Source organism: Hibiscus syriacus, unplaced genomic scaffold (assembly GCF_006381635.1).
Source record: "Hibiscus syriacus cultivar Baekdansim isolate YM2019G1 unplaced genomic scaffold, ASM638163v2 tig00110584_pilon, whole genome shotgun sequence".
NCBI classification, from domain to species: domain Eukaryota; kingdom Viridiplantae; phylum Streptophyta; class Magnoliopsida; order Malvales; family Malvaceae; genus Hibiscus; species Hibiscus syriacus.
Genome location: NW_024062792.1, coordinates 1163515 through 1177742, shown reverse-complemented (window position 1 = coordinate 1177742; position 14228 = coordinate 1163515). Strand labels below are relative to the sequence as shown.

The 14228-nt window shown below is 33.9% G+C and overlaps 2 protein-coding genes and 1 long non-coding RNA gene across 3 annotated transcripts; 1 reads left to right on the top strand and 2 right to left on the bottom strand.

The window, feature by feature from the left end:
* Positions 1-572: 572 nt before the first annotated feature.
* Positions 573-2124, bottom strand: LOC120133619. Its single transcript, XM_039150174.1, has 2 exons — positions 1101-2124; positions 573-800 (listed from the first exon to the last, which is right to left on the bottom strand). Exons 1-2 carry the CDS (start codon positions 1465-1467, stop codon positions 766-768), a joined length of 402 nt encoding a protein of 133 aa, XP_039006105.1. The 5' UTR covers positions 1468-2124; the 3' UTR covers positions 573-765.
* Positions 2125-4988: 2864 nt separating this feature from the next.
* On the top strand, positions 4989-6016 carry LOC120133627. The gene is made up of 3 exons (XR_005517116.1): positions 4989-5351; positions 5478-5666; positions 5876-6016. It is a non-coding gene; the product is annotated as an uncharacterized LOC120133627 (long non-coding RNA).
* Positions 6017-9098: 3082 nt separating this feature from the next.
* LOC120133668 (wall-associated receptor kinase-like 1) lies at positions 9099-12529 on the bottom strand. Its single transcript, XM_039150209.1, has 4 exons — positions 11824-12529; positions 10675-11526; positions 10393-10581; positions 9099-10300 (listed from the first exon to the last, which is right to left on the bottom strand). Exons 1-4 carry the CDS (start codon positions 12527-12529, stop codon positions 9099-9101), a joined length of 2949 nt encoding a protein of 982 aa, XP_039006140.1.
* Positions 12530-14228: the final 1699 nt, after the last annotated feature.

The window sequence follows — 14228 nt, the reverse complement described above, 5'->3', positions numbered from 1 at the left end:
GATTTCCAATTAAGCACAGAAGAAGGTAACCTATTTATTGAGTAACATGAAGCAGCAACACACTCTCCCTAAAATTTAATAGGTACTTTGGATTGAAACCTAAGCGCCCTAGCAACTTCTAAAATATGTTTGTGCTTCCTTTCAGCAACCCCATTCTATTGAGGAGTTTTAACACAAGAACTTTGGTGAATTATACCCATTGAAGAGAATAAAGAAGAATAAATTTTATTAAAGAATTCAGACCCATTGTCTGACCTAATTGTCTTAACAGTAACAGAATATTGATTCTGAACTAAAGCCAAGAATTGTTTTATACAAGTGATAGTCTCATCCTTATGCTTCAACAAATAGATCCAGGTCATCCTAGTGTGGTCATCAACTATAGTAAGAAAATAACAATGACCACCATGTGTAGATATCCTATATGGACCCCATAAGTCCATATGAATGAGTTGAAATGGAGAATCGAAACAAGAGGTGCTAACAGGGAAAGGCAACCGTGTTTGTTTAGCTAATCTACAAATAGAACATTTAAGAATAGAATCATGTTGATCAGGAAAAGATTCGTCAAAATTGATTTTATTAAGCTTTGAAATAGCAGCATGCCCTAAACGAGCATGCCACTTACAAGATGAACTAGCATTGACAGGAAAACAAGAAGCATTCAAGGAAATACTAGACTTATGATAACCAAACAACAAAGATGGAGAGGACGGAGGGCCTACACCATGGGAGGGCTCAAAGTAGTACAAAACATGCGCTTCCCTACCAATCCCCTTCATCTTTCCAGTGGAGAGATCCTGAAGAAGAAAAAAGCAGGATAGAAAGTGAAAAACAGTTAAGATCATGTGTAATTTTAGAAACAGAAAGTAAGTTATGACTAAAATTTGGCACAAACAGAACACCGTGAATCATTTAGTCAGGAAAAAAAACATGAACCAATATGGGTAACATGCACAACATTGCCATCAGGGAGATGAACCAATCGAGAAAGAGAAGCACATGAAACCGGCTGAATCAAGCTCTTAAAATCGGATAGAATAAGTCAATAATACAATAAGAAAAACCATTGTACTTAAATGAATTGGAATGAACAATACCCACGAGATTAGCAGCCGAATCAACGGAAGGAGATTTATTCAATAGAAGCAAAATTTGATTATAATGCTCTGTGGTAAACGTCGGCGCTATAGGAGAAGCACCAAGAGATTTTGAGGTGTCCTCAGATTCCAAAAAAACACTTGAATTTGCCACATCTCCTTTCTTCTTTGTGAACTTGTAACCAGGTGGGAACCCAATCAAACAATAGCATTGTTCCTTTTTATGCCCCCTGATCTTAAAAAAATCACAAGAACCAGTGAAATGACGATGATCAAAGGTGCCAACAGAATTAGAGAATAAAACTATTGAGCTAGGAGCAACAAGAACAAAAAGTTGTGAATGTTGAGACTCTTCTTGGAGAATCATCGAATAAGCTTGTGTAACCGAACCTCATGGTTGCATCAATAAAATCTGGCTTTGCAACGTCGAATATGACTCATTTAAACCCATGAAAAACTGAAAAGGTTTTTGTTGAACCAAATGATGCAGATTCAACTGCGAGACTTCACAAGCACAAGATGAAAAAAGAGACTAGGGTTTCGTATTCATCCCAAATCATTCGAAGTTTCGAGAAAAAAATCTGAAATAATAAATTCTCCATAAGAAAAAGTAGCAATCTCTCTATGCAAAAAATAGAGCCGAGACCCATTAACCTTACCAAACCGCTTCTGCAAATCCTTCCAGATGCTCGCAGCACTAGTCGCAAAAAACTATACTAGCTGATAACTCCTTGCTAATGACATTAAGAAGTCAGGATAACATCACCGCATTACAACGATCCCATTGCAACTGTAAAGCCTCAGGATAAGCATCGCGCTGACAAGAACCATCCAAAAATCCCAACTTATTCTTAGCCATTAGTGCAATCTTCATGGAATTACTTCAAACGTTGTAATTGTCCAAACCAGTCAACGACTGAGAAACAAACATGAGATCAGACATATCCCACAGATGAAGATACAAAACCTGAGCGAAATCAATCATTTTATCAGCAACAGGCATGATCAAAAGAACGATTGAAGGTGAAAAAAATTAGGGCAAGAACCAGAAAAAATTGAGGAAAAAACAAAGCAATTAGAATTGTGAAAAACGAAAACAAAAAACAGAAACAAAACAGGCCGAAATAGAAAAAGCCCAAAAAGGAATGGATCAAGACCTAACTTTGATGCCATGTTAAAACTTGGAAAAGATAACTACTCATATGAAAAAATACTTCCAGTATATTGATTTAACACAAAACTACATCATATATATATATATATATATATATATACAAAACTACCAAACCTCAACTGATAAAATAACTATTTACAACAACTTAACTGATTTATAACCACCTAACTAACTCACAACAATTCATCCATCAACACTATTGTCACCATTACTTGTGTGATTCGTGTGGTGGGAAATCTTGGGGTTTTGTTTATCATTGTGCTCTTTGTGAATTCGTTCTGACAAAGTGTGGTCTCTTTCAGTCATCCATGTCTGTAAATTTTCTTATTGTGGATTGGGAAAGGTTCAGTAAATGAACTTGATGAACATGTAAGAATAAATTTAAGAATTATTTAACAATAAAACATTACAATTTTATTATATTTGACTGAATTACAGAAAGACAAGTTAAACTACATGAGAAATAACGAAGAAGAAAACACACTAAAGGAATAATGTTTAGTAGAAATTATTAGATAATCCCAACTCACCACGTCATATGTGGTCCAAACCGATAACATTTTTCCACATCATTTTTCCAAGGTAAATATCCATCTTTTTTCCTACGTGTAAATAAAAGGTGGTGGTTATTTGGAAGTTATTTTAAACTTTGTGGCTATCATTCACTAGGATCATAGACGACGTGGTGAGTCGGGTCCATGAAATAATTTTTCAATATTTAGGGTCCAAAATTGAAACACATGTAAATTGAAAGACTAAAAAAGAAGTTTACCCTACTTTGTCGGTGTTTTTTTCCTTCTGTTGATTCAACTTTATAAAATTTTAGATTCATCACCGAACTTTTAAATTTCTTATTTTGATCACTGTCAAAAAAATGCCTCACGTCAACACCAAAATATTGTGTTTTTAGGGTTTTTTGGTTTATAACATTTTCTTTAAGTCTTAATATTTTTTCTTAAGGTCGAAATCTTTCATCATTGTCATTATACCGCTACTGATCATTGTTTGCGATGTCATTGGTGCCATAATATTTTATATGAATCTGGTTGTGATGTTACCTAATCATATGATGTTGCTTGATTGTGGTTCTAGTAAGCGATGGATCTTGAATACTTGTAATTTGAAACTGAAACCTGTAATATGATGAAGGAGAGATATTTATGGATATGAAAATGATGAATAAAGAAGTGAAAATACGAGGGTTGTTGTGAATAGGATGAGTTATGGAAAGTGATGGAAGTTGTGGTTTTATGAAAGGAAAAATGATGAAGGTAATGGTTGATATAGGCGCGGGATATGTAGGAATGGATTGTGACCAGCTAGTTATATAAAAATTAGGAACCAACAATATAACAAGATGGATTTTGAAGTGGTCAGGTATGGATTGTGACCCTCTAGTTATAAAGAGCTAGGAACCAACAATATAAAAGAATGGAATGGATGAATGCCTCAAGAACAACTTGAAGCCTATAAAGTTATTAAAAAAGAACTATTAATACAACAAATTTATGACGAAATTTCTATATGACGTTACAAATAACGTCACAAAATATACTATAAATATAACATTTTTTTCGTTTTCGTCACATTTAGTGATTCATGATATATTTTTTATGAAAATTTTAAAAATTGTCATTGATTTTTGTCATTATATGTTTGGAGCCAAAATTTGCCTCCAAATTTTTTTGGTGGGAAACATTTTAATGAAGTTTAGATAAAATGATGACATTATAAAATTGTCTCCAATAAGATATAACTATTAGTGACGGTTTATTATTATGATGATATTATTTAAATTAGTGACATTGCATATTTGTCACTTATAGGTTGTATTTTGTGACAATTTAATTTGTCATATATTTTAAGATATAAAATATAATGTTTTTTTTGTGCCACAAATAGGTTTAACATAACAAAAGCAATGATTTGTCACAATCTCTTGTCTTTTATATAACAATTTTAAAAGACATCATGACGTGTCACTTAATATTTGACACCATGAATTAACAAAAGAAAATTGTTGAAAACATTTTAGTGACATCTTAGATATGTCACTAATTTAAATGTTTTCTTAATTTTTAAAATTTATGTATTATATATATATATAAGATTTTTTTTGTTAATACATATATGTATATGTATTTATATGTTTAAGATCTCTTTTACTGTTAAAAAATAATCTTTAGTTGATCATGTTAAAGACGAGTGCTAATAAGATAATTAATGTTGTGCCCCAAAAACGAGATTAAAATAATTTTTTGATATTAAAATAATTAAATATGTTGTTCCCCAAAATCTAGTGAAATGAGGCACTAGATCCCTTAAGCAAGGTCAAGGGTTTGAATCCTAACGACCGATCTGAATCAGTCGATCAATAGATCGGATACTAGTAATTATACCAAAATCAAATGAAATGAAATAAAAAAAAGAGATAAAAATATATTAATCCATAAAATTGACACTATAAAAAAGAAAAATAATGTGTGAGTGAAAATAAAATAGTTATAATAACAATAATTAAATAAGATAAAAAAAATAAAAAAATAAAAACACATTAATGTAAGGACCAATATGTAAAAGAAAAATTAATTGGGTTGCAATAGAAAATAAATTTGACTGAAAATGATAGAATTAAGACAAAAATAATAAAGCTGGGGGACCAAAATTAATATAATCCTAAAGGTTGCATAGCAACGCGGGTGTCCGTCCTCTTTTGCTCCTCTATATTTCCTCATGTCAAACTAAGAAAAATAAAATTCTCTCAACATCCAACCCTAGCTGCCGATGCTTTTAAGCCCTCGCCGCTGTGCTACGGTGACTTTACTGGCGATACTTTGTATCAAAATAACCCACAACGCGTTCTCTTCTCTTCCATCCGAACGAATCTTCCGAAACATGAATAAGAACAAGCAAAACTAGATTGGAGCATTAGTCTCTTCACTTGTTGGATCCACGTTGTTCATCGTCGGATAGGATTGAAATCACGCATTGTTCCTCTTTTTGACTTAGGCTCCTTATCTACCATTTCAATTCACCGGCGAATGCTCCAACCGTCACCAACTTAAGAACCCGATAAGGTAAGCTTTCCCTCTTCTCTCCCTTTTGACTTCGTTTTCTCCCCATTTTCCCTTCTCAAACTTCTTATTTTCTTTGAATCTGGTGGAATTGGATTTAACTCGATCGTGGGTTTTGGGTATGGTCAGGGTGATTGAATTCAAATCTTCTGGCTCTAGATTTTCTATATGGGGAAATTCGTGGGTTTTTGTTTCTGTTTGAATTGCCAGGTGGTAATGAGGGTTTTTGTTTACTTTGTGCTCTTCGTCATCACATTGAACTTTCATTGTATTCATCAAGAGTTGTATCGCCTCACAAAAGATTTTACAAATTGAACAGTATCTAATTATTGGTTTCATAATTAGATAAGCATTGTTTCTGATTAGAATGAATTAAATTTTGGTCACTTTATTTCTTTAGTATTTTGGTCATTTTTAGATTATATTTGATGTGCTTGGAAAGGTGTATTTCAAGTATGGAGAGTGACTAGAAAAATACAGAAATGAAGTGTGTTCATAATTGTGATTCTTGACTCTCATGGACCTAGGCATTGTATCATTTTCCAGAGATATCAACTGGAAGATGCTCATGAGTTCCTGCAATGCATGTTACATAGGCTTGAAAGCTGTTGACTAAAGACCAAGAATGATTTGCCCTCTGTTGGTGATTGCCTCGTTAAGAAGGTTTATTGTGGTCGCATGGTTAGTAGATAAAGTTGCAACTTTATCATGGGTCATTATTGTCATTTGTAAAAGATGTATATTATTATTGTAATTTATGTGAACCTCTCCTTTAATGTAATTTATAAAAAGTTGTGGCCTCTATTATAATTTATAAAAGGTTTTAACCTTAATTTTAATTTATAAAATATTTTGTCCTTAATTTTAATTTATGTAAAGTTTTGTCCTTTTACTAAAATATTTTATCCTTTAGTGTAATTTATAAAAGTTTTGTCCTTAAATGTGATTTATAAAAAGTTGTGTTGTATATTGTAATTACTAAAAAATTTAGGCATTTATTGTAATTTTACGCTTTTTATTTATTATAAAAAAAATTATAACAATATTTTTTGTCATTAATACAATAAAATTATTATATTATTAGTGACGATATTAATAAATAGTGACAAAACTTTATATTATTTTATGACATAATTAATTGTCACTGAATATAATTTCTAAGGTGACGTAATACATTAACGTCACTATGTATTTAATAATACGTGACGAAAATATATACATCGTCATATTTGACATTTAGTGACACATCTAGCGTGATGTTCGTCGTGACATTAAATTTTACGTCACAAAATATAAAAGTGACATAAATGTGAATTTCAGTGACGATATTTCAAATGCCATAAATAAACAAATTTGTTGTAGTGTAAAGAAAACAACTCACAAAGAATTATATATATATATATATATATATATATATATATCGAATTGTGTCTCACAATAGAATAAGATGCCTATTTATAGCACTCATAGACTGAATATGAAGAGTCTTACAAAAAGAGATAATTTCTTCATCATAATGATAATGAAAGCTCATAAATTAAATGTTTCTTCTCTTCTCTCGAAGTGATTGAAAATATATATAGCCTAAGATGAATTTGGACATTTTTGAGGCTGAATTAAGACTTAATTTCGCCCGAGGGGAATGAAGACTTTTGAACTTCCTTGGTTGCTCACTTATAAAAAGAATGGAAGATGAATGTGGACATTGAATATATGTAGACACTTATGCGATCAAAAGGGGAGTGTCTCTTGCTATTCCATGCTCATATTCAAGCCATTCATCACTCTTGAATGTCATAAAGAAGCTTTTATTGTGTGTCTGGTCTTGAAAGTTTGACTCCTTATAGAATTCGAATGGACCTTCAAATGAGTGATAAAGATAGCTTTTAAGGATGAATTGAAGACTTGTCTCCATAAATAATTCGAACAACCTCTCCAAATGGATGATAATGATGGACATTATTTACTTGTCTCCCATGCATGTATTTCCCATAATGAAATTTCAGCCTGTACTGTCTTCAGTAAAATGACATATCTCAAGCTCCTGTTATTGGGTTGATGTGATTCAAAAGGCGTTGAAAAGCTATGAGATAGAGAAATAATATCCAATTGATTTCATAACTCAAATTTGTGTGTATCATATCCAGAAATGGAAGATAAACTGACTGATGTTCTTGCACTTAATGTGACTATTCATCTCCCATCATGCACCGTGACACAATAGAGTACACATTCAAGCTTTAAAACAAATTAAAAAACAAACATGTCATGCAAATATTTAGAACTCATGCTTAAATGAAGTAGCATGTGTATTTATTTATGCAACTTTATGTCATGCAAATTTATTAACACTCATGTAAATTAATGCACAAGTAAAAGATGGATGTCATCCCTCAAATATAGTGTCCCTTTCCTCACGTTCCAATCTTGACAAATCAAGCTTTCCATGGCTTCTTGGAATTCATGCAAATTTATAATGTTATGCAAATTTCTTAACACTCATGCAAATTCATGGACAAGTAAAAGACGGAAGTCCTCCCTTAAACTTAGTGTCTCCTTCCTTATGTCCCATTCTCGACAAATCAAGCTTTCCATGGTTGCTTGGAATTTCCTTGCCATAGTTTGTGTCATAGGTTCACTAGGTAATTCTTTCGGGTCCTTGTCGAATGAGATCACATCAATGCATATCATTGAACATAACGAATGATGAACATATGATAAGCATATCCTAAGAGGCAAATGTAAACATATGATAAGATATAGTGCATAAATGAGCAAGTAGAGGATGAATTAAGGTATAACTCCCTTTGAATCAATCTTGGTGAACTTCAATAATGTGATCAAATCAAGAAGAAAGTTGGGGCTGATTAAGATCATATCAGGATTCTTCTTTCTCCCCTCTTTCTTCTCTTAATTTAGTTTTCCTCAAAATTAACAAAATTTAACTTAAAGTATCGACTCATCTCCATTTCATATGTTGTCTCTAACATCTCATCAATATGGAATCAAATTATATATTGGTTTTCTTCTTTTTCTTGACCTTCTACTATTTGAATTTGAAAGAAACTACTCTGACTAGGGATGGCAACGGGTCCTGTTAGGGTCAGGTTTTTGATCAACTCGACCCGACCCGAAAATAGGTTTCTTCCACTCGAACCTGACCCGACCCAAAAATTTTATACCCATCATTCAACCTAACCCAACCCTAAAAATATATATCATTCACCCGACTTCGACCCGAATTGATTTTTTTAGAGTATAAATCCAACCCGATCCGATAAAAAATAAGGACCTAATTAAAAATAATAATAATTTTTTAAGGAAATTACATCATTATCCTCGGGTCGGAGTTTTTTCCACTCTCCACCCGAACCCGAACCCGACCTCACCTTTAGAAAAAAAATATGACCTGACTCGACCCGAACCCGAATTTTTTTTTAAAAAATCCCCCCTATTAGATCGGGTTGGGTCAGAACCCGTCAACTTCAAGTTAAACTGCCATCCCTAACTCTGACATGATGAACTGAAGGAAGTTCAAAAATATGAGTTTAAGAGGAAAGCTTTGATTTTTTTCCTAAAAAATTCTTCAAGAAAAACTAAACATGGTTAGACACTTAACAACGAACAGGTGACCAAAACAAATAAAATTCGAAAGTCTAGTGACAAAATTGAGTAAGCAAAACAAAAACACAAAAAACGTTGAGGGACTAAAGAAGTTATTTTCCCTAATGGGTGTGAAATTAAGAGGAACTATGCATCTAATGACAAAGTAACACTATCATTTAGAATCGAACCAGACGTTGAACAAGATGCAATATCAGAAGCTTCGATCATACCATCTGTGTCAGAATGTTCATCTAAACTTTGTCGAATGGCAATGGCTTCTTTTGACGATCTAATCCATTCCAGCTCCAACGCAACTTGTTTCATTGTAGGTCTTTTCTTTCCATTGAGATTGAGGCATCTTTTTGATAGCTTAGCAACTGCTATAATCTCTTCTTTCGGACCATCATTCATTACCAATGTATCCACAAGGTCGAGTAAGAAATTGTCCTTCATTGATAGTAGAAAATAGTTAACCAAGCTTCTCACCACTTCCTCTGATTGGCTTGAAGAGATGGGTTTTTGTCCCGTCAAAAGTTCAACAAGGACAACCCCGAAACTATAAACATCACTCTTTTCTGTAAATTTGCTCGATCGAAAATATTCAGGATCCAAATATCCGAACGTTCCTTGAACTCTAGTAGTAAGATGAGTTTGCTCAAGTGCGACTGATCTCGAAGTTCCGAAATCCGACACTTTTGCTCTGTATTTATCATCCAAAAGTATGTTGCTAGATTTGATGTCTCGATGGTAAATAGAGACAGATGCAGCTGAATGCAAGTAGGACAAAGCATTTGCAATTTCAATCGCTATTCGTAAACGCATTTCCCAAGTCAATGGGAAATCTTCATTTGGCTCATGTATGAGGTGATAGAGGGTCCCGTTTGGGACGAACTCATACACCAGTAAAGGGACTTGTGTCTCTAGGCAACATCCTAAAAGCTTGACCACATTCCTGTGATTAATTTGTGAGCAAATCATCACTTCATTAATGAATTGTTGAAGCTTCGTTTCGTCAAATACATTCCCTCCCACCAGTTTACACCTTTTAATTGCTACAATGCTTCCATCTGTTAACATTCCTTTATAAACAATTCCTTGGCCACCTCGACCCAGAACTCGGTTCTCGTTATAATAATCTGTTGCCTTTTCCAATTCCTTTGAAGAGAACAACTTTATCTTCTCAACATTGCCTTCTTCATTGTTGGACAATCGTTGTTGCAGCAATAAGCCTCCATTCTTTTTAAAGTATTTCTGCTTTAGCTTGATTTTGTTTCTTTTTGCTAAAAGTTTGTAAAAATACCATGTACTGAGTAGCACAAATATTGTCCCAATGCTGGTGCTGCAACCTATATTGTATGATAAACATAATTTACTATAGCAAAAAGGTAAATTTTTAAATTAATATTTATTTATATATAAAATAAATATTAATGCATACCTACTATGATCGGCAGAATGTGTGAGCTTTTAGGTTCTTTTGTGACGATTCTTGGACTTATGGGCCTGCACATGTCTTTGATATATTCATATCCAACAGGACAAGACGATGAACAGTTGTTTCCAGGAGTAGTATTCAAGCAAAGCATATAACAGTGCTTATATTTCAAATCTCGACATTTTCCTGATTCTACCATTTATGAAATGTATAAAAAAGAGTTAGATCTAATATAATGCATGCTATCACAGAAATATCATGGTAAAAATATAAAAATGACGATACCTTGGCATACATCATTAGAATCAACATAGGGATCCGAAGTGCAAACACATAGATGTGTTTGACCTAAGCTCGTCCAACAGTATTCACCGTCGGAGCGACAAAAGATGTCTGAACCTTCTCTCAACTCACACAGCCCTCGTTTTTGTGTTCCCCATTGCAGTGTCGTGGGAACGTGCAACAAACTCCGATTCTTCGTGACATTGTGGTATGGGATCATCTTCTCTACCGAATCGATGTAACGTTCGTCGACAACGAAAGCGGATCCGCATGATCTGTTGCTACCGTTACTAGGATAAATCGGTGTCACGGTTACCGCAAAGGAACTAAGACCCGAAGGAATACCCGAAGAGCAGCTCATTTCGGAAGTCACATTATTGCCACAACGGGGTTGCAGACAATAACCATCGGGACTATCATCAGTTGAATTACTAAGAAACGTAGCACATCCGCAACCAAAAGACACGAATCTGTTGAAGACATCTGAGAAGAGAAAGGGGGTGCCTGTTAGGTTGAGTTTAACCGCCACATTAGTTTCTCGATCTTCGTCGAGGCAACCGGAATAAGTTATCGGATTATTGATAACAGCCGTGCGTTTGGAAAATGAAATCTCCAATAACTGCAGATTGACGCTACTTATGAAAGGTCTTAGTCCTTTAACGGTCTGGTTGCAAGTTACTCTGAACGCATGATTCATGTAGCAGCCATCTTTAATTCCAAATGGGAATGTAATATCGAAATTCCCACATCTTTCAATACAGCTATCCTTGTAAGGTAATGGTAGAGTTGGCGATTTAAGCTGTGGAGGTGGGTAACCTTGGTTTTCAGCTCCTTTTACTTCTTGGCACAGCTCCGCTTCATAGCAAGAACCAAAGCAGTTTAATTAATAATGGCTAAATTTTATCATTAATTTTTGTATTGTGCGTAAATTATAAATTTAATTTATATACACTAATTTGTTTAATCTCAGTCTCATCGTTGAGGCGGTTATCATGTTTTTGTGGTCAAAACTCGTCATTGTTGGAAATATTATAGTACTACAGAAATCAATAAGTAAATACTAACCACTCGACAATTAAATTAAGACTTTTAAATCGAAAAAAAGAGAGAAAGAGGTTTTAGTTTAACTTAGAGATGATAGTGAAAGGTTACCTTTGAAATCACATTTGATCGGATTCCATTCCAGAGTTGCGGGAACCTTGGTGGTATCAATGCTTATATCATAGGGAAAACGAGGATCTAGGTCCGATGATTTTAACATGCTCGAATCAAACATGAAAGCAGATGTGCATCTCTGAATTCTTCTGGGATTAGTGACCCCTATCATGCTTACCGTATAGGAAGTGAGATTCTCTTTAATCAACTCATCATGGCACCCACCCGATTTAGAAGTCGGGTCACCGCATCTTCGTTGCAGGCATGAGCCGACAACTCGATCGGTTCGAATGTCACGAGAAACGAAGACCAAATTGCCACAACCTACTGACCCGAATCGGTTGTATCTACTTGAGAAGAAAAATGGACTGCCTGTTAGGTTGACACTAGAAGCAGAAGTGGTGCCGTTGCTTCCTTTGTTGCCGCAATTTAGATAAGTTACCGGATTTTCGACCGCGATGAGCTTGTCGTATGGCCGAAATTTACCGAGTAACTCTAGATTGATGCTACTGATGAAAGGCTTTGGTCCGTTAGCAGTTTTGTTGCATGTGACTCGAAACCACGAACTGATATAGCAACCGGTTTTGATTCCGAATGGGAACGGAATAGCAACAGTTCCACACATCTCGTTGCAATCGGAATCGGCTGCCGGTATTAGCCATGGTAGCTGGAGCATGAAGTAAAACACCATAAGAATGCCCATTCTCTCTTAATTTCTCTCACCTTGGAGTGGAGATTAAGCTTGGTCATTATAAGACTATAAGTCCATAAATATACAGCCTTGACTGGAGTTGGGGTGGAGCAGATGCATTGAGGGAATTTTAACATTACAATATATTTTTATAGATATAAAAAGAATAAAATTATACGAATTCAAAGTCTCATTACTCTTATGTTGAAAAATTAAAACTATCTATTCTTCACTTCCATCACTGGAATTTCCTACATAGTTCCTGTCTCTTGAAGTAATCCATTTTTCCACATTTTCTCTCTTAATTTTCATTAGTCACTATCTCATTTTTTCTTTAGAAATTGTAGTCTGTCAATGATAGAAAATTAATATACAGTAATCTATTTCAGCAATTCTTATGTGCAAGTATTCAGACCAACTTTCTTTTTTGGCATAAAACTAAATTCGGCACACTATCTTTTTGTAGCTCGACTTTGTTTGTTTTTCGGTTTTTGTCATTCAACTTTGAAAATTATCAATTTCATCAATAAATTTTTGAATTTCGATTATTTTGATGACTCAACCGTTAAGTCTTCAATGTTATTTATTTTTTTTGGTATACATATACAAAAAAATGAAACTTTTCTCTCAAACACATATTTTTGAACTTCTTTTGATTTGTTGACCCTATAGTATTTTCGTCTAAATCCAAACGATGAAGAGATTAAGGAGGAGGAGAGCAACATGTCTCAGTTCTACGTTGATCAGATGTTGGAGATTGTAGATTGGGTCAAGATACTGTTGAGCTTTGATTTTAATTTTGTCAAGTTCGAAGGGAAAACCAAACTGAAAAGAAATAAAAGGGGGAGAAAGAGGAATGTTTTAGTAGGACAAGTTATGTTGTAAACGATGATTAGTGGCAGTCAAATGGCAATGGAGAAGTATTTCTGTCATCGACATGAAGAATGCCAAAGTACTTGGAAATTGTCAGAAATAAAAAGGTCCAAAACGCAGCATTTTGGTGATGACAATAGACTACAAATGGTGGAGTGATTAAAACAAGCCAAGTTTAGAAGTTTTGTGCTAGAATTGAATTTTTAAAAGTTAAGTGACCATAACAAGAACATGGGAAAAGTGAAGTGCCTAAAAAAAGTAGGTTACCCTAATAAATTTAACTCATGGTCTCCCAAAGTTTTGAGAAATCTACATTACGCTCAATTTTTTTTTTAAAAAAAAGGTTTTAATTAGTCCCCTTAAACTTTTAGAAATTCTCCTTAAGCCTTAAAAACTTTGAATATTTTTAATTAAGCCCCATCAAAGTTGTTATACATTTTCATTAACCCTCCCAAAACTTTTTAAAATATTTATCAAACCATTCTTCTAGTCCTAAGCATGATTCAGAGCTATACTCCCCCTATAACTTTCTAGATAGTTCTCGTCTCTAGAACCAAATTTATTTTCCTAAGTTTTCTCTCTTGAATTTCTCTTTTAAGTCATTTCTCATTTTTCTTTGAGTTAATTGCATCATATGTCCCCAAACTATGACCCTCATTTTAAATTAATCCTTAAACTTTTAAACATTACATTTCATCCTCAAACTATGACTCTCATTCTTAATTAGTTCTTAAACTTTGAACGTTCTAATTTCATCCTCAAACTATGAATCTCATTCTAAATTAATCACTAAACTTTTAGATCTTCCAATTTCATCCTCAAATTCCTCCAAATATGT